This window comes from Nyctibius grandis, chromosome Z (assembly GCF_013368605.1).
Source record: "Nyctibius grandis isolate bNycGra1 chromosome Z, bNycGra1.pri, whole genome shotgun sequence".
NCBI lineage: Eukaryota > Metazoa > Chordata > Aves > Nyctibiiformes > Nyctibiidae > Nyctibius > Nyctibius grandis.
Window position 1 is genome coordinate 43,045,229 of NC_090695.1, and position 21,859 is coordinate 43,067,087.

At 38.4% G+C, this 21,859-nt stretch overlaps 1 protein-coding gene across 1 annotated transcript in view; it reads right to left on the minus strand.

The window, feature by feature from the left end:
- The window catches only part of SMC5 (structural maintenance of chromosomes 5), a 59,170-nt gene that overhangs the window by 30,572 nt on the left and 6,739 nt on the right, over window positions 1–21,859 (minus strand). Inside the window, exons 5-15 of the mRNA XM_068422624.1 lie at window positions 21,126–21,260; window positions 19,872–20,012; window positions 15,407–15,568; window positions 10,778–10,849; window positions 9,596–9,851; window positions 8,281–8,435; window positions 6,488–6,601; window positions 5,254–5,348; window positions 4,920–5,052; window positions 2,732–2,905; window positions 2,426–2,595 (exon numbers count right to left, since the gene is read on the minus strand). Coding sequence (XP_068278725.1) covers window positions 2,426–2,595; window positions 2,732–2,905; window positions 4,920–5,052; window positions 5,254–5,348; window positions 6,488–6,601; window positions 8,281–8,435; window positions 9,596–9,851; window positions 10,778–10,849; window positions 15,407–15,568; window positions 19,872–20,012; window positions 21,126–21,260 — 1,607 coding nt within the window. The remainder of the gene's footprint in view (window positions 1–2,425; window positions 2,596–2,731; window positions 2,906–4,919; window positions 5,053–5,253; window positions 5,349–6,487; window positions 6,602–8,280; window positions 8,436–9,595; window positions 9,852–10,777; window positions 10,850–15,406; window positions 15,569–19,871; window positions 20,013–21,125; window positions 21,261–21,859) is intronic.

Genomic DNA, 21,859 nt, shown 5'->3' on the forward strand with positions numbered 1-21,859 from the left:
TAGCTACTAAAAAGAAAATTAGCTCTATCCCAGCCTAAAACAGGACACTGTGTAAATACGTCCATGCATGCTGTTTAGATGTGCTCTGTGTGAACATGTCTACTGAGAAGACAGGCTCAGCCTCACCACTGGTTGCATCTGGGAGCGTTAAACTGCATCAGCATCACCTTGCTCTCAGGCTGCTGGATCCAGACCTGTTCCCCTAACTTTTTCAATGCTGTTGCCCACAATACTGTTGTATTCAAGTTGAAGGACTATATTCTGGATAGATGAAAGACTAGATAGGTAAAAAGAAAGTGGTCGGATGGTCAGGCTCAGAGGGTCATGGTTAGTCTGTTGTATTCTGCCTGGAGGCCAGTATCAAGTGGGGTACCACGGGATTAATTCCAGGGACCTGTCCTGTTTAACACTCCTGGTAGTGACACGGAGGAGCTGACAGAGGGCATTCTCATCAAGTTTCCAGACAAGGCTAAACCACAGGGAGCAATAAGCCTGCCATTCAGAGTGGTCTGCTGAGGCTGGAGGAAGTGGTCAACAGAAGGCTCACGAGATTCGGCAAGGACAAATGCTGAGTTCTGCCCCGGGAAGAAAGCAGGTCTAGCAGCGACACAGGCTCAGGATACATTGGCTGCAGAGAAGCTTTGCAGGGAAGGACTTGAGGTACTGGTGGACAATGAGCTGAGCATAAGCTAGCAGGGTGCCGTGGAAGCACCAAGATCCCCCAGCATCCTGTTCTGTATGAGTGGAAGCACAGTAACGAGGAGTGATTTTTCCTCTCTGTTCAGCACTGCACCCAGTTCTGCCTCCTGCCCTAAACATCAACAAACTGGCTACAGCACAGGCCCTGCAAGGACAGGATGAGGGTGCTCAGCTTGTTCACCCTAGACAAGAGACAACTTTGGGGCACCTAATAGCAACCCTCCACTATCCTTCCCACAAGGAAGCCACTGACAGGATGGAACCAGGCTCTTATAAGAGGTGCATAGTAGAAGGATGACAGACATAAGTGGACATAAGTCAAAACAAGAAAGATCTAAACTGGGCATCAGTAAAAACTTTTTCCCCATAAGGACAGTCAAACAGTGGAACAGGATATTCAAACAGGTCATGCAATCTCCATAGAGACTTTCAAGATGCAGTGGAATACAGCCCTGAAAACCTGGTCTGAATTCAGCGTTGACCTTGCTTTGAGAACATGGCTGGAGTACAAACTACATGAAGTCCCTTCCAACCTAAGCGATTCTGTCATTGTATATTACTTTCAAAATTATATCCAGCTTTATTCAGATATTCATATCAATTAGAAACATGAGTATTTGAAAATAGTTATACTCACTGCAAGGATTATTTAAATAATTTCTATCTCTACAGAAAGACATTCACATGATACAAGAAAGTTTGTAACAGCCTTGTCTGCAATTGTCTCAGGATTCTTACCCCTATTCAAAATTAAGAGAGTGTAATTATTTTTTCAATTGGAAGGATTTAATCAATATTTGTTTAGGTAAAGGGTCCACCTCCTGCCTTCAAACCATATTCTGTATTCTAGTAAAACACTATGACAATACATGTATCCCTAATAAGAAACCTGAGATCAACACTTGTCTTTGAGACTAAGCTCACACCCACACCATTTAAAGCTGCTTCTTTTCACAGCAACCTGGTCACTTTTGACTCTACAGCAGTTGGTTCTGGTCCCTCTAACATCCCTGCAGCCCTATTTTTCTTTTCTTTTTTCCCCTCAACACTCCCTTTTCAGTTTAATGCACCATAAGCAACACAAGAGTTGTGCACACAAGCACCCCCATCAACTTTCAGAAAATGAAAAGTAGCATATAGGAGTAATTGAGGGTATAAGGTCTGCTGGGACTGTGCTACGGGAGTGGAAGGAGTGAAGCCTGGGGCAATCTCATCTACGCTGCCTTCTGGGAGTGTGAGCTAAAGTGGAATACCTCTTGAGCCACATCCAGGTTCTCAACTTATGACAAAGCAGTAACAGAAGAACTAATTGCAGAGGCCCACAAAACCAGAAACTACGCTAAGACAAATACTGTGGACAATCAGGGTCCAACTCATTCCCTGACATACTTACTTAGTACCATCTATGTACATTATGGTATTATCTAGGTATGTGTTACCAAGGCATAAGACTATCGTAATATTTGAGTAAATGAGCGCAATGATCCCTCACTCGAATCCTACGATTTTATTACAGGAAACCATTTGGAACATTGTTACATGGTTTCTCAAATACTGTCTTAATCTCCATTTCTAAACGCCTTATTTGTCTTGATTATCACCTGTATCTGACGCTCAACTACTGGCTACTTTTTAAGGGTAAAAGCACACTGCAGTAGGAGGAAGCCAAAATACCTTTGTTATTAAAATTGTTCACATTTCATAGATAATATGGCTTGTTTCGTACCTATCATACTTCACATCAATTTTTGATTCCAACTGTCTTCTCCTGTTTCCTCTCTCTGAAAGCTCCTTCTTCTGTTGCCTGAGCTCATTGTCTCTGCGTTCCACATATTTCTGTCTCTCAAACAATGTAGTCAAACGCATATCCAATGACTTCAACGTGTTACTGATGTCCTGAAATAACAGACCACACACCTCTAGCATTCTTACTACAAACATACCATACTAACACATGCAAGTAGGCTATGCTTATTGCACAATAAAATGGGTAGTAGTTCACATCGCATACAGCACAGAAATAAATTCCTACCTGTTGCTGGTTTTCCAACTGTCTTCTTTCATCTGTATCCACTGAACTAGTGAGAAACTGTGCCGCCCTCAGGGATGTGTTAGTAGAGAGGGTTAGGTTTGTATAAGCAGATACTTTAACAATGTATTTTTCTTCTGCTGTGTATATTTGCTTAAGTTTGGCTTCTTGTATGACCTAAAAAATACACAAAAATATTAGTCTGACAAAAGCGTTACTTAAGGCAATGCTTTTCAGAACAAGGAATAAACTAGCTAAAATCCACAGTAAAGAACTTCAGCTTATGCAGCTCTGACTTGTTAACAAGCCTTTGCAAAAAGATTATGCCAAATTTAATGCATCATTATACTTGTAATTCAGACCGGATAGCAAAGAACTGTTAACATACCGTCAAACAGACTATGTTACCATAACCAATTAGACAGGTTCTGATTATATGATATTACAAATAGACACTGGAAAAACCTGTTAATATTTGTACTGCATCACGAACAAGGACCTTACTTGCTGTAGACGCATAACATGCAAACGTAGCTTGTGTACCAAAGAACCAAAAGCACTTAAGAAATCAATAGATGAAACCATAAGGTGAGCTGTAATGCCTGAACTTCAGTGAAGCAAATGCATGTGTAAGCAAAAAAAGGTATAAAAATATTTGTTACTATTTTTAAATGTCTCGTGTCAAAAAGGGTATTATAAATAACTAAGGATTTACCACAACGCAAGGTAGTGTAGTACTTCAAAAGGATATAAAGTGTCCAGTAAACCAGGAACAGCAAAAAGCCTCCACAGGACAACGTAAATTTGACTAAAAATTTTTTCAATTTATATACACAGCACCAGCAATATTCTGTTGGTTTGTTTCCTGGACACTGAAAAGTGTGTTTACTTTGCTTTACAGCTCAGACTGTGGTTGATGTCATTCCCATCCTAGTCCTTTCTCCACATGCTCAGCTCTATGAAATAGCTGTCCTTTTAAACTAAAGCTTTCTCTGGCATGTGTGAATCAAAATGTCACAAATAATGCATTTCTCAATCAAAAATTATAAAAACAAAGAAAAAACTTTACACAACTGAACTGAGAAAGTGCCATGTGCAACACATTCAGAAGAGTGGTTCATATTTGCCCCTATACCAGCAATTTTTCACTTGCTGCCCACAGAGCGCTGGAAAGGAGGAAGTATGTAAGGAGTCATTCTAATTGGTTTACAAAATGTAACTCAAAGACCTATTATATAGGCAATCTGCTTCATCAGGTGATAAACACAAAGTGGTGGAAGAATTGCCATTTAAAGACAAAAATGCTTAGAAAAAAATTAAGAGCTTTTCATCTAGGATGCCCTCCACTTTTACCTTCCTCTTCCTCATTCTTAGAGCCCCAGAAACATAGAAGATAGAAAGGAGCAACAGTTATCGCAATAGAACAGCAATTGTTCTCTCTTTGCAGAGCCTGTTCCCTGAGTTTCTCAAAAAAACAACTCTTGCTGTTCTCAGAGAGCCCAAAGTAGTCTTCTAAACTCAAAGAAGAGTTCACTCTCTGTACAAGACAAAACAACAGATATCCAGCATAGATGGAGAAGTGAACAAGGATTTACGTTGAAAACTGTCATGCATGTTACCCATTATAATCCAGCAATGATGAGCTTGCAAGAACCCATGAAAGACCAAGGTAGGGAGAGATCACTTCTAGTGGGAGCTCTTAGCCTATTTCTAAGCATCCAAAAGGTTTATATACTATTTATCAATCAGTTCTCACTGAAGCTATAAAATTGTATTTACCAGAAACTGAAGATCTTAATGTATTTTTTTTTTTAAAAAGCAGCTTCTAATTGTTGCTTTAAACACAACAGGTCAGCACTGTCATGTACTATCAACTGTTTGATTAAAATTTTGCCCAGAATATCTCAGGTACCTAAAGTAGAAGTTACTATAATAAAACAACTTCATATAACTGACTTGGAACAGTATGCAGGTGAAAGATGCATTTAACTCTCTGTGAAATACTGCACTAGATTGACCGGATTTGTTAAAATGTCTTGCAATATGTTTGTGTAAAAAGAACTGTTCTCACTTCTAAAGGCCAAATATAAGGCTAAAGCAAATTTTTGCTTTCTCCACGTTAACTTGCCGAAGAATTTCTGAAATACAACTCTAGACCACAGGTGTGTTTGTGCTATTTAGGACATCTCACCCTTTCAATCATGTTTCTGGTCTTCTCTGTTCCCACAGGGACATCATGAACACAGTACTGGAAGCAAAGATAACTCATCACAGGATGAGGAGCATCAAATAACTCTCGTAAATATGAGAAAAATCCGTATCGGCTGAGAGGAGAAAAAAAGCATTCATCAGAAATAAAATTTGGCAGGTAAGCAAACTGAAGTTACTGAAGAGTCAGAAAGAAGTCCCGCTAACCCAGAACTGAATTGTTAAAAATTTGATTTCATAGAAAATCCTAATATATAGCAACAACACCAAAACACTGTATTTAAAACTATTCCCAACTGATATAATCTGATACGTACTGTAATTCTTCAATAGGTCTCAAAGGTAAGTTTCCAGCACATGACTCAGCCGGTGCGCATACAGCATTCACACTTAGTTTCTGACGATCACGCATCTAAATATAGATGACATTAGATTATTTGGTAAAAAAGAGCAGAAAATTCACTACATGAAAATCAAGTATTTATTCTTGATCCACAGAATCGGAATTATTTTAAACTGACAACTTTTGGAAGAATCCACAAAAATGCACTCTGGCTCAGGCATGACCGAGTTCTCTAAAAGCCAACCTCAGTTAATGTCTCTCCGTGAAAATACCATGCATTAGAGAAAACAATCAAAGAAATCCAGAGCCAGGTGCTAAATCTAAATAGCCAAGCTGGATACAACAAGGAAGCCCCCTCTTTCAGGCTATGTGGCCTTTTTGCACAGATAATGGCAGATCACTGGCTACAGAGGCTCTGAAAAGCCCGATCCTAACAGGGCAGAAAAGATAGGGGACACACATGAAAGATCAGTTTAGCTGGTTAAAGCAGCCTTGCACTGGGTTCCACAACCATGGAGGCAAGACAAGCCCCCAGGACCTCAGATATCACCACTACTGTTCACATATATAAAAATGACTAGCTTCTGTGAAGGGCAGATAGGTCTTCAAAAACTGCAGGACAGTTTGTCATTAATCACACTATCCTGTGGACAGTAGTTGGGAAGCATTATGACAGTTAATGCTGTATCTTGTGGCTTTTTTCTCCTGCATCATCTGTCTGGCTCTCAAATGGAACAATCTCATCGCTCCAGGAAACAGCAGTATTAAGAAAATATAAGTCTGATTTGCTGCTTGGACCATTGTCTTCTCACAAAAGATGCCCTCTTGCCTCTTTAGTCAGGGGGCATTGGAAAAGCTTGGTACTAAATCCGTAGCTTCCTCCTCTTGCCATTTTCATGTACGCAGTATTTTCTCCTCAGTGATTACTCCTTTGTCAAGGAAGACAAAAGTTATTTCTAAAAAGAAATACTTTCTTAATATTCCCGCATCCCTCCAGTTGGTCTAGGCTTTAAAAAAAAAAAACACAAAACAAAACTTACTCCAGAAGAAAACTTTAATCCAGAAGAAAACCTTTGAACACTTTGTATTAGCTATTGTGCTGATCTTGCCAATCAAAACTTAATAAATACAGACTTACTTGGTAGACTTAAAAGTTTAGGGTTCCTACATCAGCATCTAATCAATTTTAAAAATTGGTGCCTACTTGCCTCCACAAGAAACATTTCCATATCTTCTTGACTCTCAAAAACGAAAGCCCTCATGTCATTGGCCGAAATGTGATTTTCAACATATTTAGCATGTCTATTGTCTTTCATATTGATCTGATAAAGAAAGGTAATTAGAAAGTAATTTAATACAATTGGACTTAACACACCCTCCCCCAAGCCTACATTTAATGAAAACAAAGACAATGTTTAAACATCTTTAAAGACGTATTCCCTGTCTTTTTGCAACCAATTCTCTTGGGAGGAAACCTACAGTAACTCACATGTCATTGTTTCATTTTTAGCCATCCATATCCTTTCTCAGTGTTCCTGGAGCTACCATGGTCTCCACCACATCACCTCTCCCTCTTCTGCTCCACCCTAACCTTACACTTGCAACACTACCACCTCATCTCTAGTGGCTCTGCTCCAGTACTACTAAAGGTATCTTACTATTTAGAAACAATTAATCTAATGAATCAAAACTAGAAAACACCACACTCCACAAATTATTCATATGCAGTTCCCTTTGATTTGGACACAGTGAACATCACCAAATACACAGATACAGAATTGTGAAGCCCTAGAAGGTCAGAGATTCACAGATTGAATGAATCATTTTTTGCTTAAAAAAAATCCACTTTTAAGATGGATGAAGCTTTTCACACCTGAATGAAATGTTAATGTTAGAATTCTTCAGTAACTCTCACTAGTAATTAGACATTATGTCACTATACATGACGTACAGATGCAAAATTACACAGAACTACACAATTTAAGAACCTCAAGCTAGCCAAAGGGTGCATACACTTACAAGCAGTTTGAAAGCTAGGATTTACAAGTAAGGATTTATAATGTAAGACTAGCTTACATTATATCAAAGAAAACAAATTCAGACATTAGTGGATGTTACAGAGGCCTTAAAGCAAAAGCAAAGGCATCCTATCAAGGCATTTGTAAAATTAACTTGATGTGGTCTTCCAGGAAGAACTGGAAGTTCTGGTAATAACAGGAAATACGAAACAAAAGTCATTTTGAACAGTGCTAACACATGCACAAAGCGTAAGAATTGGTCCACAAATATTCAACATTCAACTAATTTAAACTGTAGCAATACAGTATTAAAATAAGTTTGCAATTCTGAAGAAGAAGAGGAGAAGTGCACTGGAGTTCTTCATCCTCTCTCTTCACATTACATAGAGCACATATTGCAAGAAGCTAGGATAATGACAGAGGAATGCACTAGAAAACCAAGTCACTTTGAAAATTTAGCTCTGCTATTCCTAGCTAGTATAGCATTTATGAACCAAAACACAAACCGAAAAATTAGGGATAGATCAGGTGTTTCTGTGTCTGTAGCTGGCTGTGCAAAGCAAACCACAAAAACACCTGAGGATCACCATGACATGTTGTAACTGCTGCTGAGCAGGTTGTGCTATCAGGGGAGGTATTCAATTGTAAATACCACCACTTTTTTAAGTAGCAAGTAAGAACTCTTTAAGTCTAAATAACTGGATGTACCTTAGAGGAAATCTGCAACGGGCACCTTAATAAAGGACTGCTCCTTCAGGAGGGAAGAGGAAGGAACCACCCCATCTTACTCAATGTTGAGTATCACTACACTGCCTATGGAATTAAAATTACAAATAGTTCACTATGCTAATGTATCCTGCATGTAACAGGCAGCTCATTTCACGATGTGTCTTGAAAGTCTTAAAGTCATTCTCGAAGTCTTGCAAGGCATAAATAAAGTAAACATTAACTGGTTGGAGTGATATGCAAGTAAATTTTCTTACTTCAAGCATCATGGGTTCACAAACTTTTTTTTTAAACTTGTCTTTGTTCTGTCTTAGCCACGTAAGAGCAGAGTGTGTGTCTCTGAATCTCCGTTTAAGATTCTCTTCTTTCATATTCATTATATTATTAAGTTGTCCAAGGCGATCAGTTATTCCTGTAATTTAAGGCAGTTTCTTAAACAGAGTCCACAGCAAGTACACATTATAACTAGCATTTTCCAATATTTATTGACTCTGCAACTTCAGCAATAAGGTTATTCAGCGATTATCACAATTAAGAGTCTCTCTTCCCACAATCAAGATGCTGCTTATTCTAAAGAAATCTTAAGAACTATTAAAGCTTAAAATGTAAAATAAAATGGAGACTTACCCAAAGGATAACGAAATGTGGTAGCGCAACAAAACCACAGGAATTTAGTCCTAAAAATATCTCTCTTCAAAACTTGCTCTACCTTTGTATTTAAACCAAAAATACCCCAAGAGGAAGAAGTAGTGGGACTAGCAACATAAAATCTCCAAGTGTTATTTCATTCTTGCAGAAAACAAAATGTGTGACAATAGACTGTGTGTGAAAGCATTTGCTATTCAGCAGAAACAGAGATCTAATACTTTCTGTGCTTCTCAAGGTAAAAGATAGTGTCTCCTTCCCTAGGTCACTTGATCTCTCTATACCTCAGTTTCTTCTTGGATTCTATAACAAGTTAGGTGCAGACTGACAGGTACGTGCAAATGCACTACACTCATGGAGGAATACATACTACACTACCTACCCACCAAGCTATAATTTTTGAATTTTGTTCTTAGAAAGTACTAATTGTAAATCCTAGGCTAGTATAAAGGAATTTACTGTAATTAAGGTTAGCTCAAGTTCATCTAGAAAGGATAAAAGTAGCATCAGTAGCTAATATACTGCCAAAGAGATAATTTTAAACACTGCATCTTCAAAGCAAACTGCTTTTGCTTCGGTTTTGTTTTTTTGTATCCTGCTAACAGCACACACCTTCATTTACTAACAGAAAAAAAATGAAACTGTCAAAGCAGACTCCTTACCCAGGGATCACAGGAAACTGATGTTTTGAAGGATAGTTTTAATGTCAGTTGCCACTTTTGAATCCTCTTGTTCCTTCTATTTCAAAAGCAGTTTCTCCTACTTTTAATAAAACTGGTAACAGACAAGAGGACTGCTATACATTTAAGATACAACTATGAGGCTTGAGGAAAATATCTCAAATTATTTCACTACAGCACGACAAGTAGCTTCTGTGCAAACCGTCAAAGAAAAAAAAATCAACAAACAAAAACCCAAGTAACTCACTTTTCTTCTCCCTCTCTTGGCTCATTTTCTCTGCTGTTAGATCACTGATATCACTATCAATATTTGCCCTTTCTTCTTGTAGTTTTTTCAGCTCATTATTAACAGCATCAATTTGTGGCTGATGATTCTCACAGACTGCCATTGTATTGAGCTCATTCTTCCAGTCCTCTATCATCTTATGAGTGTTGTATATTTTTCTCTGTCTGTCCATTTCTTCATCTTTTTTCATTCGCAAAGCTTGATGAATTTCTTCAATCTAAGAATTTTGAGGATTTTGAACATTAGAAGAGTTTAGTCTACAAAACCTACAACAAATAACTAGGATATCTGTGCAACTGGTATTAAATGCTGATGTAATTGCGCACTAAAACCGTAGGAGTTACAGTTACAGTAACTGTTATAGTTCCTATAGCCCTATGACAGTTGAACAACTGACAAGATTTTGTTAAGATATAGGAACATTTAAGCAAAAATACAATCAAACCATTAAATCAATTTTTGAAGTTCCTTTATGTTTACAAAAGCAGAAGCTTAAAGCTTAAGATCTTCCTTAACACCTTTGAAAGCTAGTCTAAGATTGCATAAAACCTATAGCACAATCACAATGTGCAACATTGACTCTGCACCCTTATACATTTAATTGATACATTTCTTGACTGACTGCTTAGATGAAGTTCTGTAACTGTTTTACAATATCTTTGTTTTCCTTTTAAAAAATGCTACATGCATACCCTTAACAGAAGCAATAAACCTAGCCTCTTGCATAGAGTATTTGAGGCCATGTTTAATGCTGTGTATTACTGAACTATAGAGGCTGCAGCTCTTCAAGGAAAGCCTGTAATATATAGTATATATACACACGCAGTCTATTCCTAAGTTTGTTGCACTGAGGTAACTGATTTTATGCAGCATACACCTGTTCCTTAGTAATATCTGTTTGACTAATAGGCATTTTAAAGATTCATTGCGTACTGGAGGGAGTGAAGCATGCAAGCACTTGCAGCCTCTTCAGAGAAATTTCCCTCTCTGCTAACAGAACAGCAGACAAAAAAACCCCATATCTGTGTTTTACCACAGAATTTAAGAAGTAGCATTCCACCTGAATGCAGCATATGCCACAGCTAGTACTGAATTAATACATTAGCAAAGAAACACCAAGAAAAGCCACAAATATCAACTTACTTGTTTATCTTTCATCTCCAAAGCATCCTGCTTCTGTTTACATTTTTGAGAAATTTCTTTGATTTCAGCAGCCTGCATACAGTAAGAGATTTAGATAGTCATAAAATCAGTTATATTTGTAAAAAATAGTCATATTTTAAAGAACACTCTGTATATGCATAATTAAGCATTTATTCCACATCGTATTACTGACAAAGTCATACTCACCAGTTCCTTATTATTCTTACTTGTATCTGTAACGTGTATTTTCACCAATTTGTGAAGAACTGAATAATGGCATATAAACTGTTCACAACCATACAGCTATAGATCTGCAAATTCAGGCATGATAGGTAGAGGAAGGCTCCTAACCTAATCTGAAACTAAAATAACTCCATCCTCAATTTCAATAAAAATGTTACATTCAGATCCTTACACTTTTAAAATGTTCTTGCCTCTTTATCCAAACCAAGTTTACCAAGAAAAGCTTACACTTAGATCAAGAAAGACGTAAGTTCCTAGGCACAGGACAGCCAAAATGGAATTTGTCAAAGTCATCCTACCTCTGAAGTGCATTGTGCTAAAGCTATATCTTACACAGCTGAGCTTGACAACTTGTTGGCTCATATGTAGGCACCCATGCCTCCACTCTTTTTCTATCTTTCTCAGCTACTATTGAGTTGAAGAATAATATAGGTTGGAAGGGACTTCCGGGCGTCACCTAGTCTAATCCCTTGCTCAAATCAGGTCTTATTAAGTCAGGTTGCCCAGGCAATTGTACAGCTGAGTCCTGGACACAGTGGAAGTGTACTGTGCTTTCTCTGCAAACTTAATTCCTCCTCCCCTGAACCCTCATGGCTGAAAAAAGTGCAAGCAGAATACTGGAACATTGCACAAGGATGGAAGGCTGTAAGTAAATTCCAGTGCAGACATGGAAACAAACACAGCTTTCCCACTGGAAGAAATATCTTATTACAAACTGAGTCAAACTGAAAACACTAATATGCATCAAGAATGAAGAAAATAAAACTATGCAGAATATTTTCCCTCCCACAAGCTAAAAGATGCACAAAAATTTAAGACTCGACTCCACAGCTGTTTGCACGAAGGCAACATCAAACAACATATCTTGGTCTTGCAGTTGACTGCATCACAGTACTGACTCTGTGACACTCTCTCCAGAGACTTCAGGCAAGCACACTGAAGAGGAAGCTCTCTCCCAGGAAACTGATGCAAAATATTCACAAAACAATCCTAAGGCTTTCAAAATCAGGACACTAGTAAGGAACTGGAATTCAATTTTTCAATTATCATTATATTTTCAGTTATCATACATTTATATATACCTACCTTACAACACAGATTAACAACTGTAATTGTCTGTATGGTTTTCATGGTACAACCACAACACACCGCTTTACACTTTCAAATATTGCTAGAAAAATTGCATTCCACAGTCCACTCTGTTCAAAAGAGCCTAAAGTAGAAACTATTCTAGGCTTCTCACACACTTCTATCAACTTCTTCCTACAAAATGGAAAACCTTGTGAGCATCGTGTGTGTGAAAGCAGTACTCCACAAGTTTAGATTGAGCGGAAAAATACGTTGATTCAGGAGTATGAGTCAATCAGCTAGCACATTCACCCAATTTTTCTTTCACACTTCTGTAGCAAACAGCCTACGCTGAGCATGCTCCCTGCAAGTTAAAACTAAAATGCTCACTGTTTTGTCCTAGGTTTCTCATACAAACAGAGTATAACTCATACCAACAGAGAATAACTTTTATATGAATACAGCCCAATATTTCTAAGAATTGTGGTAGCAATAGTTCAGTAGAGTTCTCTCCTGTTTGAAAAAAATTAGTATAACATTAATTAAAATGAAAGATATAAGTAAAACCCAGCAGGATAATACCAATCAGTGAAAACAAAGCTTAGCACTTCACAAGCATGAAGGCCCTTCCTTACTGTATTATGCAGATTAATTTCAAGCCTTCAGCTGTTAACTTTCCTCTAAGGAAGTACACTTACTCTTACACAACCAAACCCACAAAACAAACAAAAAAATCCAACCACACCCAAAGAAGTTCACTTCAATAATACTGCAACATTTTTAAACATTTAGGTATTTTGAATCACAGCAAAATAAACTCTTGCAGTACTGTGGAGAACGAGATTCAAAGGATGCATTTAGCAAAGGGCTTCCTTAGCAATAATGTACTTGGGTAAGTAGTATTGCCTGGTACAGTTTACATCACAAGAACACCAGAAGCGGTGTGAACAACAATCTATGTTTTTTGTTTGTCTGGTCTTTCTGGTTTGATTTTGGTTATTTGGTTTTGTGTTTGGAGTGTTTTTTTTTGTTTGGGGGTAGGGTCTCTCTTTGTTTAATGAAAGCACATGTACAGTGTATTAGCTCACAGTGCACTGTGCCTGGCAAGATCATGGAGCAGATCCTCTTGGAAACTATGCTAAGGCATATGAAAAACACAGAGGTGATTGGTGACGGCCAACATGGCTTCACCAAGGGCAAGTCATGTCTGACAAATTTGGTGGCCTTCTACGACGGGGTTAGAGCATCAGTGGATAAGGGAAGAGCGACTGATGTCATCTACCTGGACTTGTGCAAAGCATTTGATACCATCCCGCACGACATCCTTGTCTCTAAAATGGAGAGACACGGACTTGATGGATGGACCACTCGCTGGATAAAGAATTGGCTGGATGGTTACACTCAAAGAGTTACAGTCAACGGCTCGATGTCCAAGTGGAGACCAGTGATGAGTGGCGTTCCTCAGGGGTCAGTATTGGGACCAGTCCTGTTTAACATCTTTGTCAGCGACATGGACAGTGAGATTGAGTGCGCCCTCAGCAAGTTTGCCAATGACACCAAGCTGTGAGGTGTGGTCAAAACACTGGAGGAAAGGGATGCCATCCAGGGGGACGTTGACAGGCTTGAGAGCTGGGCCCATGCAAACTGCATGAAGTTCAACAAGGCCAAGTGCAAGGTCCCGCATGTGGGTCGGGGCAATCCCAAGCACAAATACAGGGTGGGCGGAGAATGGATTGAGAGCAGCCCTGAGGAGAAGGACTTGGGTGTGATGGCTGACGAGAAGCTCAACATGACCCGGCAACGTGCACTTGCAGCCCAGAAGGCCAACCGCATCCTAGGCTGCATCAAAAGAAGCGTGGCCAGCAGGTCGAGGGAGGTGATTCTGCCCCTCTACTCTGCTCTCAGGAGACCCCACCTGGAGTACTGAGTCCAGCTCTGAGGCCCCCAACATAAGAAGGACATGGACCTACAAAGACAGGCTGAGAGAGTTGGGGTCATTCAGCCTGAAGAGAAGGCTCCAGGGAGACCTTCTAGCAGCCTTCCAGTACCTGAAGGGGGCCTACAGGAAAGCTGGAGAGGGACTTTTTACAAGGGCATGTAGTGATAGGACAAGGGTGAATGGTTTTAAACTGAAAGAGGGTAGATTTAGATTAGATATTAGGAAGAAATTCTTTACTGTGAGGGTAGTGAGACACTGGAACAGGTTGCCCAGAGAAGCTGTAGCTGCCCCCTCCCTGGCAGTGTTTAAGGGCAGGCTGGATGGGGCTTTGAGCAACCTGGTCTAGTGGAAAGGTGCCCCTGCCTGTGGCAGGGGAGTTGGAACTAGATGATCTTTAAGGTCCCTTCCAACCCAAACCATGCTATGATTCTATGAAATGCCACTGAAGTTTCAGACCCTGATTCTACAGATGCTTCATGACAGAAGTCCTTTACGGGTGTCACATGTGTCTGCACACCAAGTCCTTTAATCTGATTAGTTATCTTCAAACTCAACTCACTGCAGCAAATACTGCAGCGAACGTTCTCATATTATCATTTAACTTTGGTTATCCATTAAAAATTTGTGCAGCCAATGCATACAATGACTTCTGCAGCTTGAATAGTACATGATAGTTAAAATTCTGCAAAGAATTACAGTACTTTCCTATCTGTCATACAGAAATAGTAATTTTCCGTATCCCCAGAGAGCAGCTATTCAAAAAACAGATAGCAAGCTGTAAGGCATAGATAGGTTTACCATTAAATTCTCTTACGCATAGAAGTGTTCACAACAGATGGAGGATTACCATCTAATAAAAAAATTATACTCTATTTATGGAATTAGGTTAAATATTAGAGGAACACTTTTAGTCCAGAAAAGTTACAATTTAGTTTAAATTGAACACCCAAACTGGCTACATTTTAAAAAGATAAACAGACCATTCACAAACCCAAACTACAGAACAGATGAAACAGCCAACTAATTCAATGTAAGTACCTAACTTAGGAAAACTGTAACATTATATCCCTTAAGATTTTGAAGATTCTATTACTAGAATTACAAAACTTGCAAGCTTTTATAATATCAAGAGGTGGACTTTCAGAGTGGCTACTGAAGGTTTACTAAGAAATGTATTCCTTGAGTTTTACTGATTTTAATCGAACAGAGACATGGAGAAGGCAGCGGGAACCAAGGGCATGAGTACTTCAGAAAAATTTCTTCTGAAACACATCATTATGGCACACTAGAAAGAAAAAGGTTATTGCTTTACACAGTACAAAGCTGAACACAGAACACCTTTAATATTACATATGTTAACTGAGAACTTAAATACTTACCTTATCTCTGATTTTCATATCCAGACTCTTAAAACATTCTTCAGTTTCTTGGATTTTTTTTGTCACTGGGTACTGCATTTCTTTCAGATTCTTCAGTTCTTCCTTGGCTTGGTCTCGGCTTTGTTTCACTTCCTCATGCTGCTGACGAACATTTTCATATTCCTTGGAGGAGTTGAAAGTAAAATAATTAAAGACTTTTGTCTTCTATTCCAGTATTTTATACTGCTCTAACATTTTATTTAATTGTACATGAGCTTTAGGAGAGAAATCCCATTCAGAAGCTAGCATTAGAACAACTATTGAAGTAATCCTCCTGTTACTAGTCACTATGACTAGGAGATGTAGGGATCATTTAGTCCCCAGTGAAAAAGTACACACATTTAATGGTTCTTAAATAATACGCAATTCAAGTAGCAGAAGAAACGACCAATTTGGCTGCAATTACCTTGCCTCTAAGTCCATCTGGGATCGGTGTGGACAAAGTAATTCTTTTAGCCCCTTCTGTCCATAGTTTGAGCACTACTTAGGCAGAAGTCCTCAAGCTAAGGAGCAAATAACCACAGAAAACTTCAGGAGAAAGAAAAGGAAGCAGCTGGACAGATCATCAGAGCCAGTAACAGACATAATCCTGAAGTAAACCAAGGAGAGAGATAGAGTGGAAGAGAACTTTGGAAAACAAACAAAAACTCCACCATACACCATAAATCAATGGAAGTCACTATCTAGGGAGTTTAACTGGAGATGCATTCCTGAGAAGAAAGAGATGGTAAGCAGTGTGGTGACCAAGAACCTCCACTCCAAGTAGGTGGGAATTTTGGGGAGAAAGTAGTTTAGGCTGAAGGAGTCATTACTAGTGAATTCTTTTGTGTTATGTTCTCTGGAGGAAAAAAAAAAACAAAAAAACACGAAAAAACCCAAAACTAAACAAATTAACAAAGAACATGATGTTCAATGATTGTTAAGGGTTCATGAGAAAAAAAGATACTCAGAGGACCAGAGGGAGGAGGAGCAGACAGATGTACATGGAGGTGCAGAGGAAAGGCAAGCTGTTGGATTTGGCAGGCACCAAAGAAAGCCCCTAATTTAAAGCATATGCCTGGATTATTCCAAGCTTTGGAGTATTAAAAAAAAAAAAAAAAAAGGTAGCCTGCAAGCTCTAACTGTAACAGCTAACATTGCTTTATTTATTACCACTTTTTCCTAGTTAGCTATTTAAGCACCCTGCTTGTAAACACACATGACTAATCACAAATCAACTTAGGCTACTAAGTTGAAATTCTTTCTTCATGGTATCCTTTTGATAAAGCCAAAAAGTATTTGAAGAAAGCTACTGTAATTCTATGATGTGGAGTACCATCAGTAGCCACCATTACAAAGTTACAGTGGTAAAGCAATTATATGTCCACTTAGCTGACAGAATAAGCTTAAAATTTAGCTCTGCTCTAAATAAGGTATTACATTTCAAGGTTAAAGCAAATACTCACGCAATTACACCTCATTTCTTTAGATATAAACAACAGGCAAGTTTCCCTAGAAATTGTCATGATATGGGTTTTTACACAACAAATCCGTTTAAGAAAACCTGTCTTTCACTAGACCTCTGTATTTTGGTAACCTTTAAGCAAATAACCTTGATGCTTGCAATTATGCACCTAGCTAAAGATCTGCAGAACTTCCAAAGGATTTCAGCCCTCCAAAGAGATATATGCGCCTAAACTATATAACAAAGCTTTTCTCAACTGTGAATGGAAGAGGAGGAAAAGAAGAATGGACACAGCTTGGTTGAAACGCATTTTCAGAATTACGTGTTTTCAGGACATTTACAGCAGGAGGAACAGCACCTCCTGCTGCTATACTACCTTAAAACAGCGTATCTTATACCATACTACCTTAAGCTTAAGCTTGGAGGGGTAAGAAACCCCTTTTCTTTAAGACTCTACAAAAGAAGGGCTACCTATGACAAAAAAACTGTAACTCCTTAGATCTCCTCACTGATTGTAGACGACACAATCATTTGATGGAAGTTCCATTAAGTTACACACAAGAACGTAAAATGTCCCCTAAATCCTTGAGTCCAAATCTTTAATGTTGTACTCCTAGGGTCTACTTTATGGAATTTAAAGCAGATGCTCAAAAGCCTATTAGATGGTAGATATATATAAAAATGGTGTATAACCCTCCACATACAGAAGCAGCTGGCACTGACTAGAAAAAACACTTGACTAGAAAAGTGTTCCTCAGGTGAAGAGCAGTGGAGTCTTCACAATGAAAACATGGTTCTACGGTGGTCAAATAGTAAAACAAGTTCAGCACTAGTCTTCCTCTTTTCCACTAGGATCAAGAGACAACCTAGTGTCATATTTCAGCTAACCTGTTTTCATGCTGCCTGTCTTCTCCATTTCATAACATACTGCAGTGTTTATACATCTGCCTCCTGGCTGATTTGGAGGCTCACCTAGCTATTTCTGTTTTGTTACAGAGGTAATTCTAAACAGCTAGGTATCTTTGGTCTACAAGTAGAAACCTACCTACTTTTTGGGGAGGATGGAGGACAGGGAAGATCCACAGAAGGAAGAATAAACTCCCATGCTACTCTCAACTTTGGTGAACCCCATTTTAAGATGTCAAAAACGTTTATTCTTAAACAGTGCCAGGTCAGATGACAAGAAAATATGCCCTTCTAAGAGAATGCATTTCTTCTTTTAGAGAGAGCTTGATATTTTGCAATATAGGAGAATACCAAGAGATCTATCAGAAGGATTTGACAAACCACAAAATAGCACCAATCTTGTACACTGAAGATCACAATGGAATGTGAAATTTTGTTGCAGCCTATAGGTCAAATATCTTTAACATCGTAAAAATTATGTTGATGACCCCTGATTTCAACTGTGGATTATCTACAGGCAAGTGACTTCTGGTAAACAATCTGGTGCACACTACTGATTCTGTACTACAAATCAGAACTTCACACAGGTGTCAAAAGACACTGTTGTTTCTATGGATTCAGTGGCCAAAAAGTTAAATTTGTCCTGATTCAGTGCATCCACCAAAAGTATTTAATATACTCAGCAACACAAACTGTCTAGAAGAAAGCAGTGAAAGAATGAGGTGTGAAGAAGTCTGTCTAAATTTGCTTAAGAAACACGTAACTAACACCAATGTTCTCAAACTTATGGAAAGCAGTTTAACTGACAGTGGAGAAGATTCTTAACTTAGTTTCCCTCCACCAGTTTCAGAGCAGCCTTCAGAGTTCTGTATCTGCAAATATCTTACAGCAGAGAACAATCAGTATCAGTCCATACTAAATACACAAGACCTGCATCTCTCCTAATAAAGTAACTCTCTTCTTGTTAACTAAGCCAGACTAATACATGTGTAGTAGGAAAAACTTGCATCATTTGGCAAGTGCAGAAGTCCAATTCTAACGGCACAGAGCATACAGCCCACCTCCTTAGCACGTACCACCATCCATCTATTTCAATTGCTCCTCCTATATCCCTCTGTGCTGTTAGCACGAAGATTTGAAGGCAGTGAAGATACACCCCCTGAACCCAGTTGCTCTTCAAGATACAAGGGACATAAAGTATACCCATGTGAGGCTTTGTTATCTGCAAAATTGCCACAAAATACCTTACAAAAGTTTTCTGCATCCTCCACAAATATAATATGTAAGTTTTCATAAGTTCTGTATCTGTATTTCATGAATTCTATAAAGCTTGAAAATAAGGCAAACAACATGTTGCTTCAATGTAATAAAATCCACGTCAGCTTAAACTGTTTATAATAATCTGACTAACCATTCAACATTAAACTAAAGTACAATCATCAAAGTGCTGTTCAGAAAGACTTATTTTGCGTTGTATAAGTGACCTGTCCCTGATTCTAGGGTCTTTTAAATTTGTTTAAAATCTCCATCTCTCCAAATGCCAACATTTTTGAGACTGGCAACCTATATTCACCGTGATTTATATCATGCACACCAAACCTCAATTAATAAATTAAAATTAGCAAAGGGGGAAGGCAACCTGTAAAAAAAAAAAAAAAAAAAAAAAAAAAAAAAAGGACCCAAAAACCATGTTCTGTATAAAAAAAAAAAGTTACAGCTGGAAGAGCAAGTGGAACTGGCTAGGCACAGCTTAAATTAAGCCAGTTGTGTCTACAAAGAATAAAAGGAGTACTGCTCTTGGACCATATTGCTGGCTTTCCTAAATGGGCAATAACTACTTAAGTTACTTCTTAAGCAACTTCTTCAGTCCAGCTACATATGCAAGAAACCTCTGACCAAAGTTTGGCCAACAACAGTATTTCAAGACTTGTCCTGTTTGCACCAGGCAATTGTAATGATGTTCAAGTTACTCTGGTCAAATTTCTTTTAAAGAAACTTTTGGCATATTTCTAATATTGCAGTATTAGGAAAAATGGGCTAGGTAAGAAAAACACTGAAAAGAAAATAAAAACTTACCACCCAAGGTCTTTTCCTCTCAAGCATCTCAATTAAGTCTAGATGGCGCTTGCGCTCATGGTATCTCTCAACATCTTGTTTGTATCGTTCGATCCTCTGTTTCATTTTCTCCAAAGAGTTAGTTTTGTCTCTGCACAAGTTCTGTAAGAATATACATTTTCATGTTTTACAGTATCTACTTTGTGAACACTTTTCAGAAACAGTCCACACCTCACCTGTGCATTAAAGCAGAAATTTAACACTAGAGAGGACATTTTAGTACAGCAGTAATTAGAGGGGAACAATGAAACAATAGCTGTCCAGCTTTTTCAAGTATATTTATCACACACTTTCTGTGAAAACAAATCTAATTTAAACAGAAATCTTAATCTGAAAAAAATATCTTAAATTTTTTTCTTAAGTTTTTTCAGGAAGTTACACCATACAGCTCAAGCTTCCATTAATCTAGACGTTTCTAAACCATCATAACTGGTTTTGATACAAGTAGCAAAAATGCTTGTGAAAGATCTTGTAGAGATTTGTAACAGAAACATTAAGATTGCATGTGAATGTAGTATGTATGAGTGGAAACCCATGCACAAGCACAAGAAGAAACAGCAGAACAAAGGATTAGAAGAATGGCCTGTATGGCTAAAGACAGACACTGTTCCCAAGACACCATTCCCAGCAGTAACAGCAAGGAACACATTATTTCTGCAAAGATTACTAAGCCTGTGATCCGGTAAGATCATGGTACAATTAACATCAGTGAAAGACCCTGCATCCTAAAACCAGGATGGCAACAAGGTTGCAGCTTATTGCATATGCTCTCCCTTCTCCTCTTTGCCTGTTAATATTCCAAACCAGGAAAAACAGGTAGGAGACAACAGTCCATAATTTATGGAAAGTGAAGACAGCAAGATCAAAGCAAAGGACCACCCTATAACAGCTGATGACTTCTAAAAGGCATAAAAGATCTGTCTAGAAAAGTTGTTGCCAGTCAAGAACCCCAGAGAAGTGATGGGTACTTGACAACAGGCATTCCTTGTCCTCTGTGTCCAGACCACTAGCACACATGCGTCTTGGTGCTTACAAGCACCTAAGTGTCAGAGTGAATGAATTCTGAGAGAAGTGGAGCATGATTTGGTAAAATCAACTTACCACGGACTTTGTAAATAAATAGCACCTTCTAATTCTGTAAGATCTCATGTTAAATTTTATTATGCTAATTTCCCTACAGTCACTGCTCTCTGTCTCTGTAATGTGCATGTTTACCTCCAGTTCTCTCTCCTTTTCTCTGAAGTTTTTCAGTTCACAGTGAAATTGGTACATTTCTGGAGGACCGATGGATTTTTCAGTGGCTTCAAGCAACTCAATCTTACTCAGTTTTGCAAATTCTCCAACTTTGTCCTACAAAATAAAAAAATAGTTACAAAAAATTACAACAGTGCAATACACTAATACTGGATTTAAATACCGCAACTTACTTCTCATGAACACCGCCTGACTTACAGTTCTATGCCAGATAGCTCTGGCATAGTTAAGTTAAGCATAGGATGACCACCTCATAGAGTAGCAATCAAACCCTTCTAAACATTTGTAAAATTTCATACATGGTTTTCTTGGAGCTGTTCTGGAATGATTCAAGCTTAAACCTTAGCTCTTCTTGGCTGTTTGGCAGCTTTTGAGGGTAGCTGTTGAGGACACGGGTTGGTTCATTATTTTTGAATTGGCTGTCACTCTTCTGAACAAGTCAGTTTAGTACAGACAATTAAAGGTTTTATTCCACTGTATTCTTAATATTGGTTCTGAGGCTGCTGAGGCTACACCTTCCCAGTATAAATGCTATAATTAACTCAAAAGTTAAGTAATGTAGAAATTAATATTAGGGCTGGCAGCCAAGGCTATCAGGAAGCATTGCTGCTGTCCAAGGCAAAGGAACAGCTCAAAACCAAGACTGGAGTGAAAGGTGTGCTCGCCATTGCTACAGTGGCAGAGAGCAAACAAAT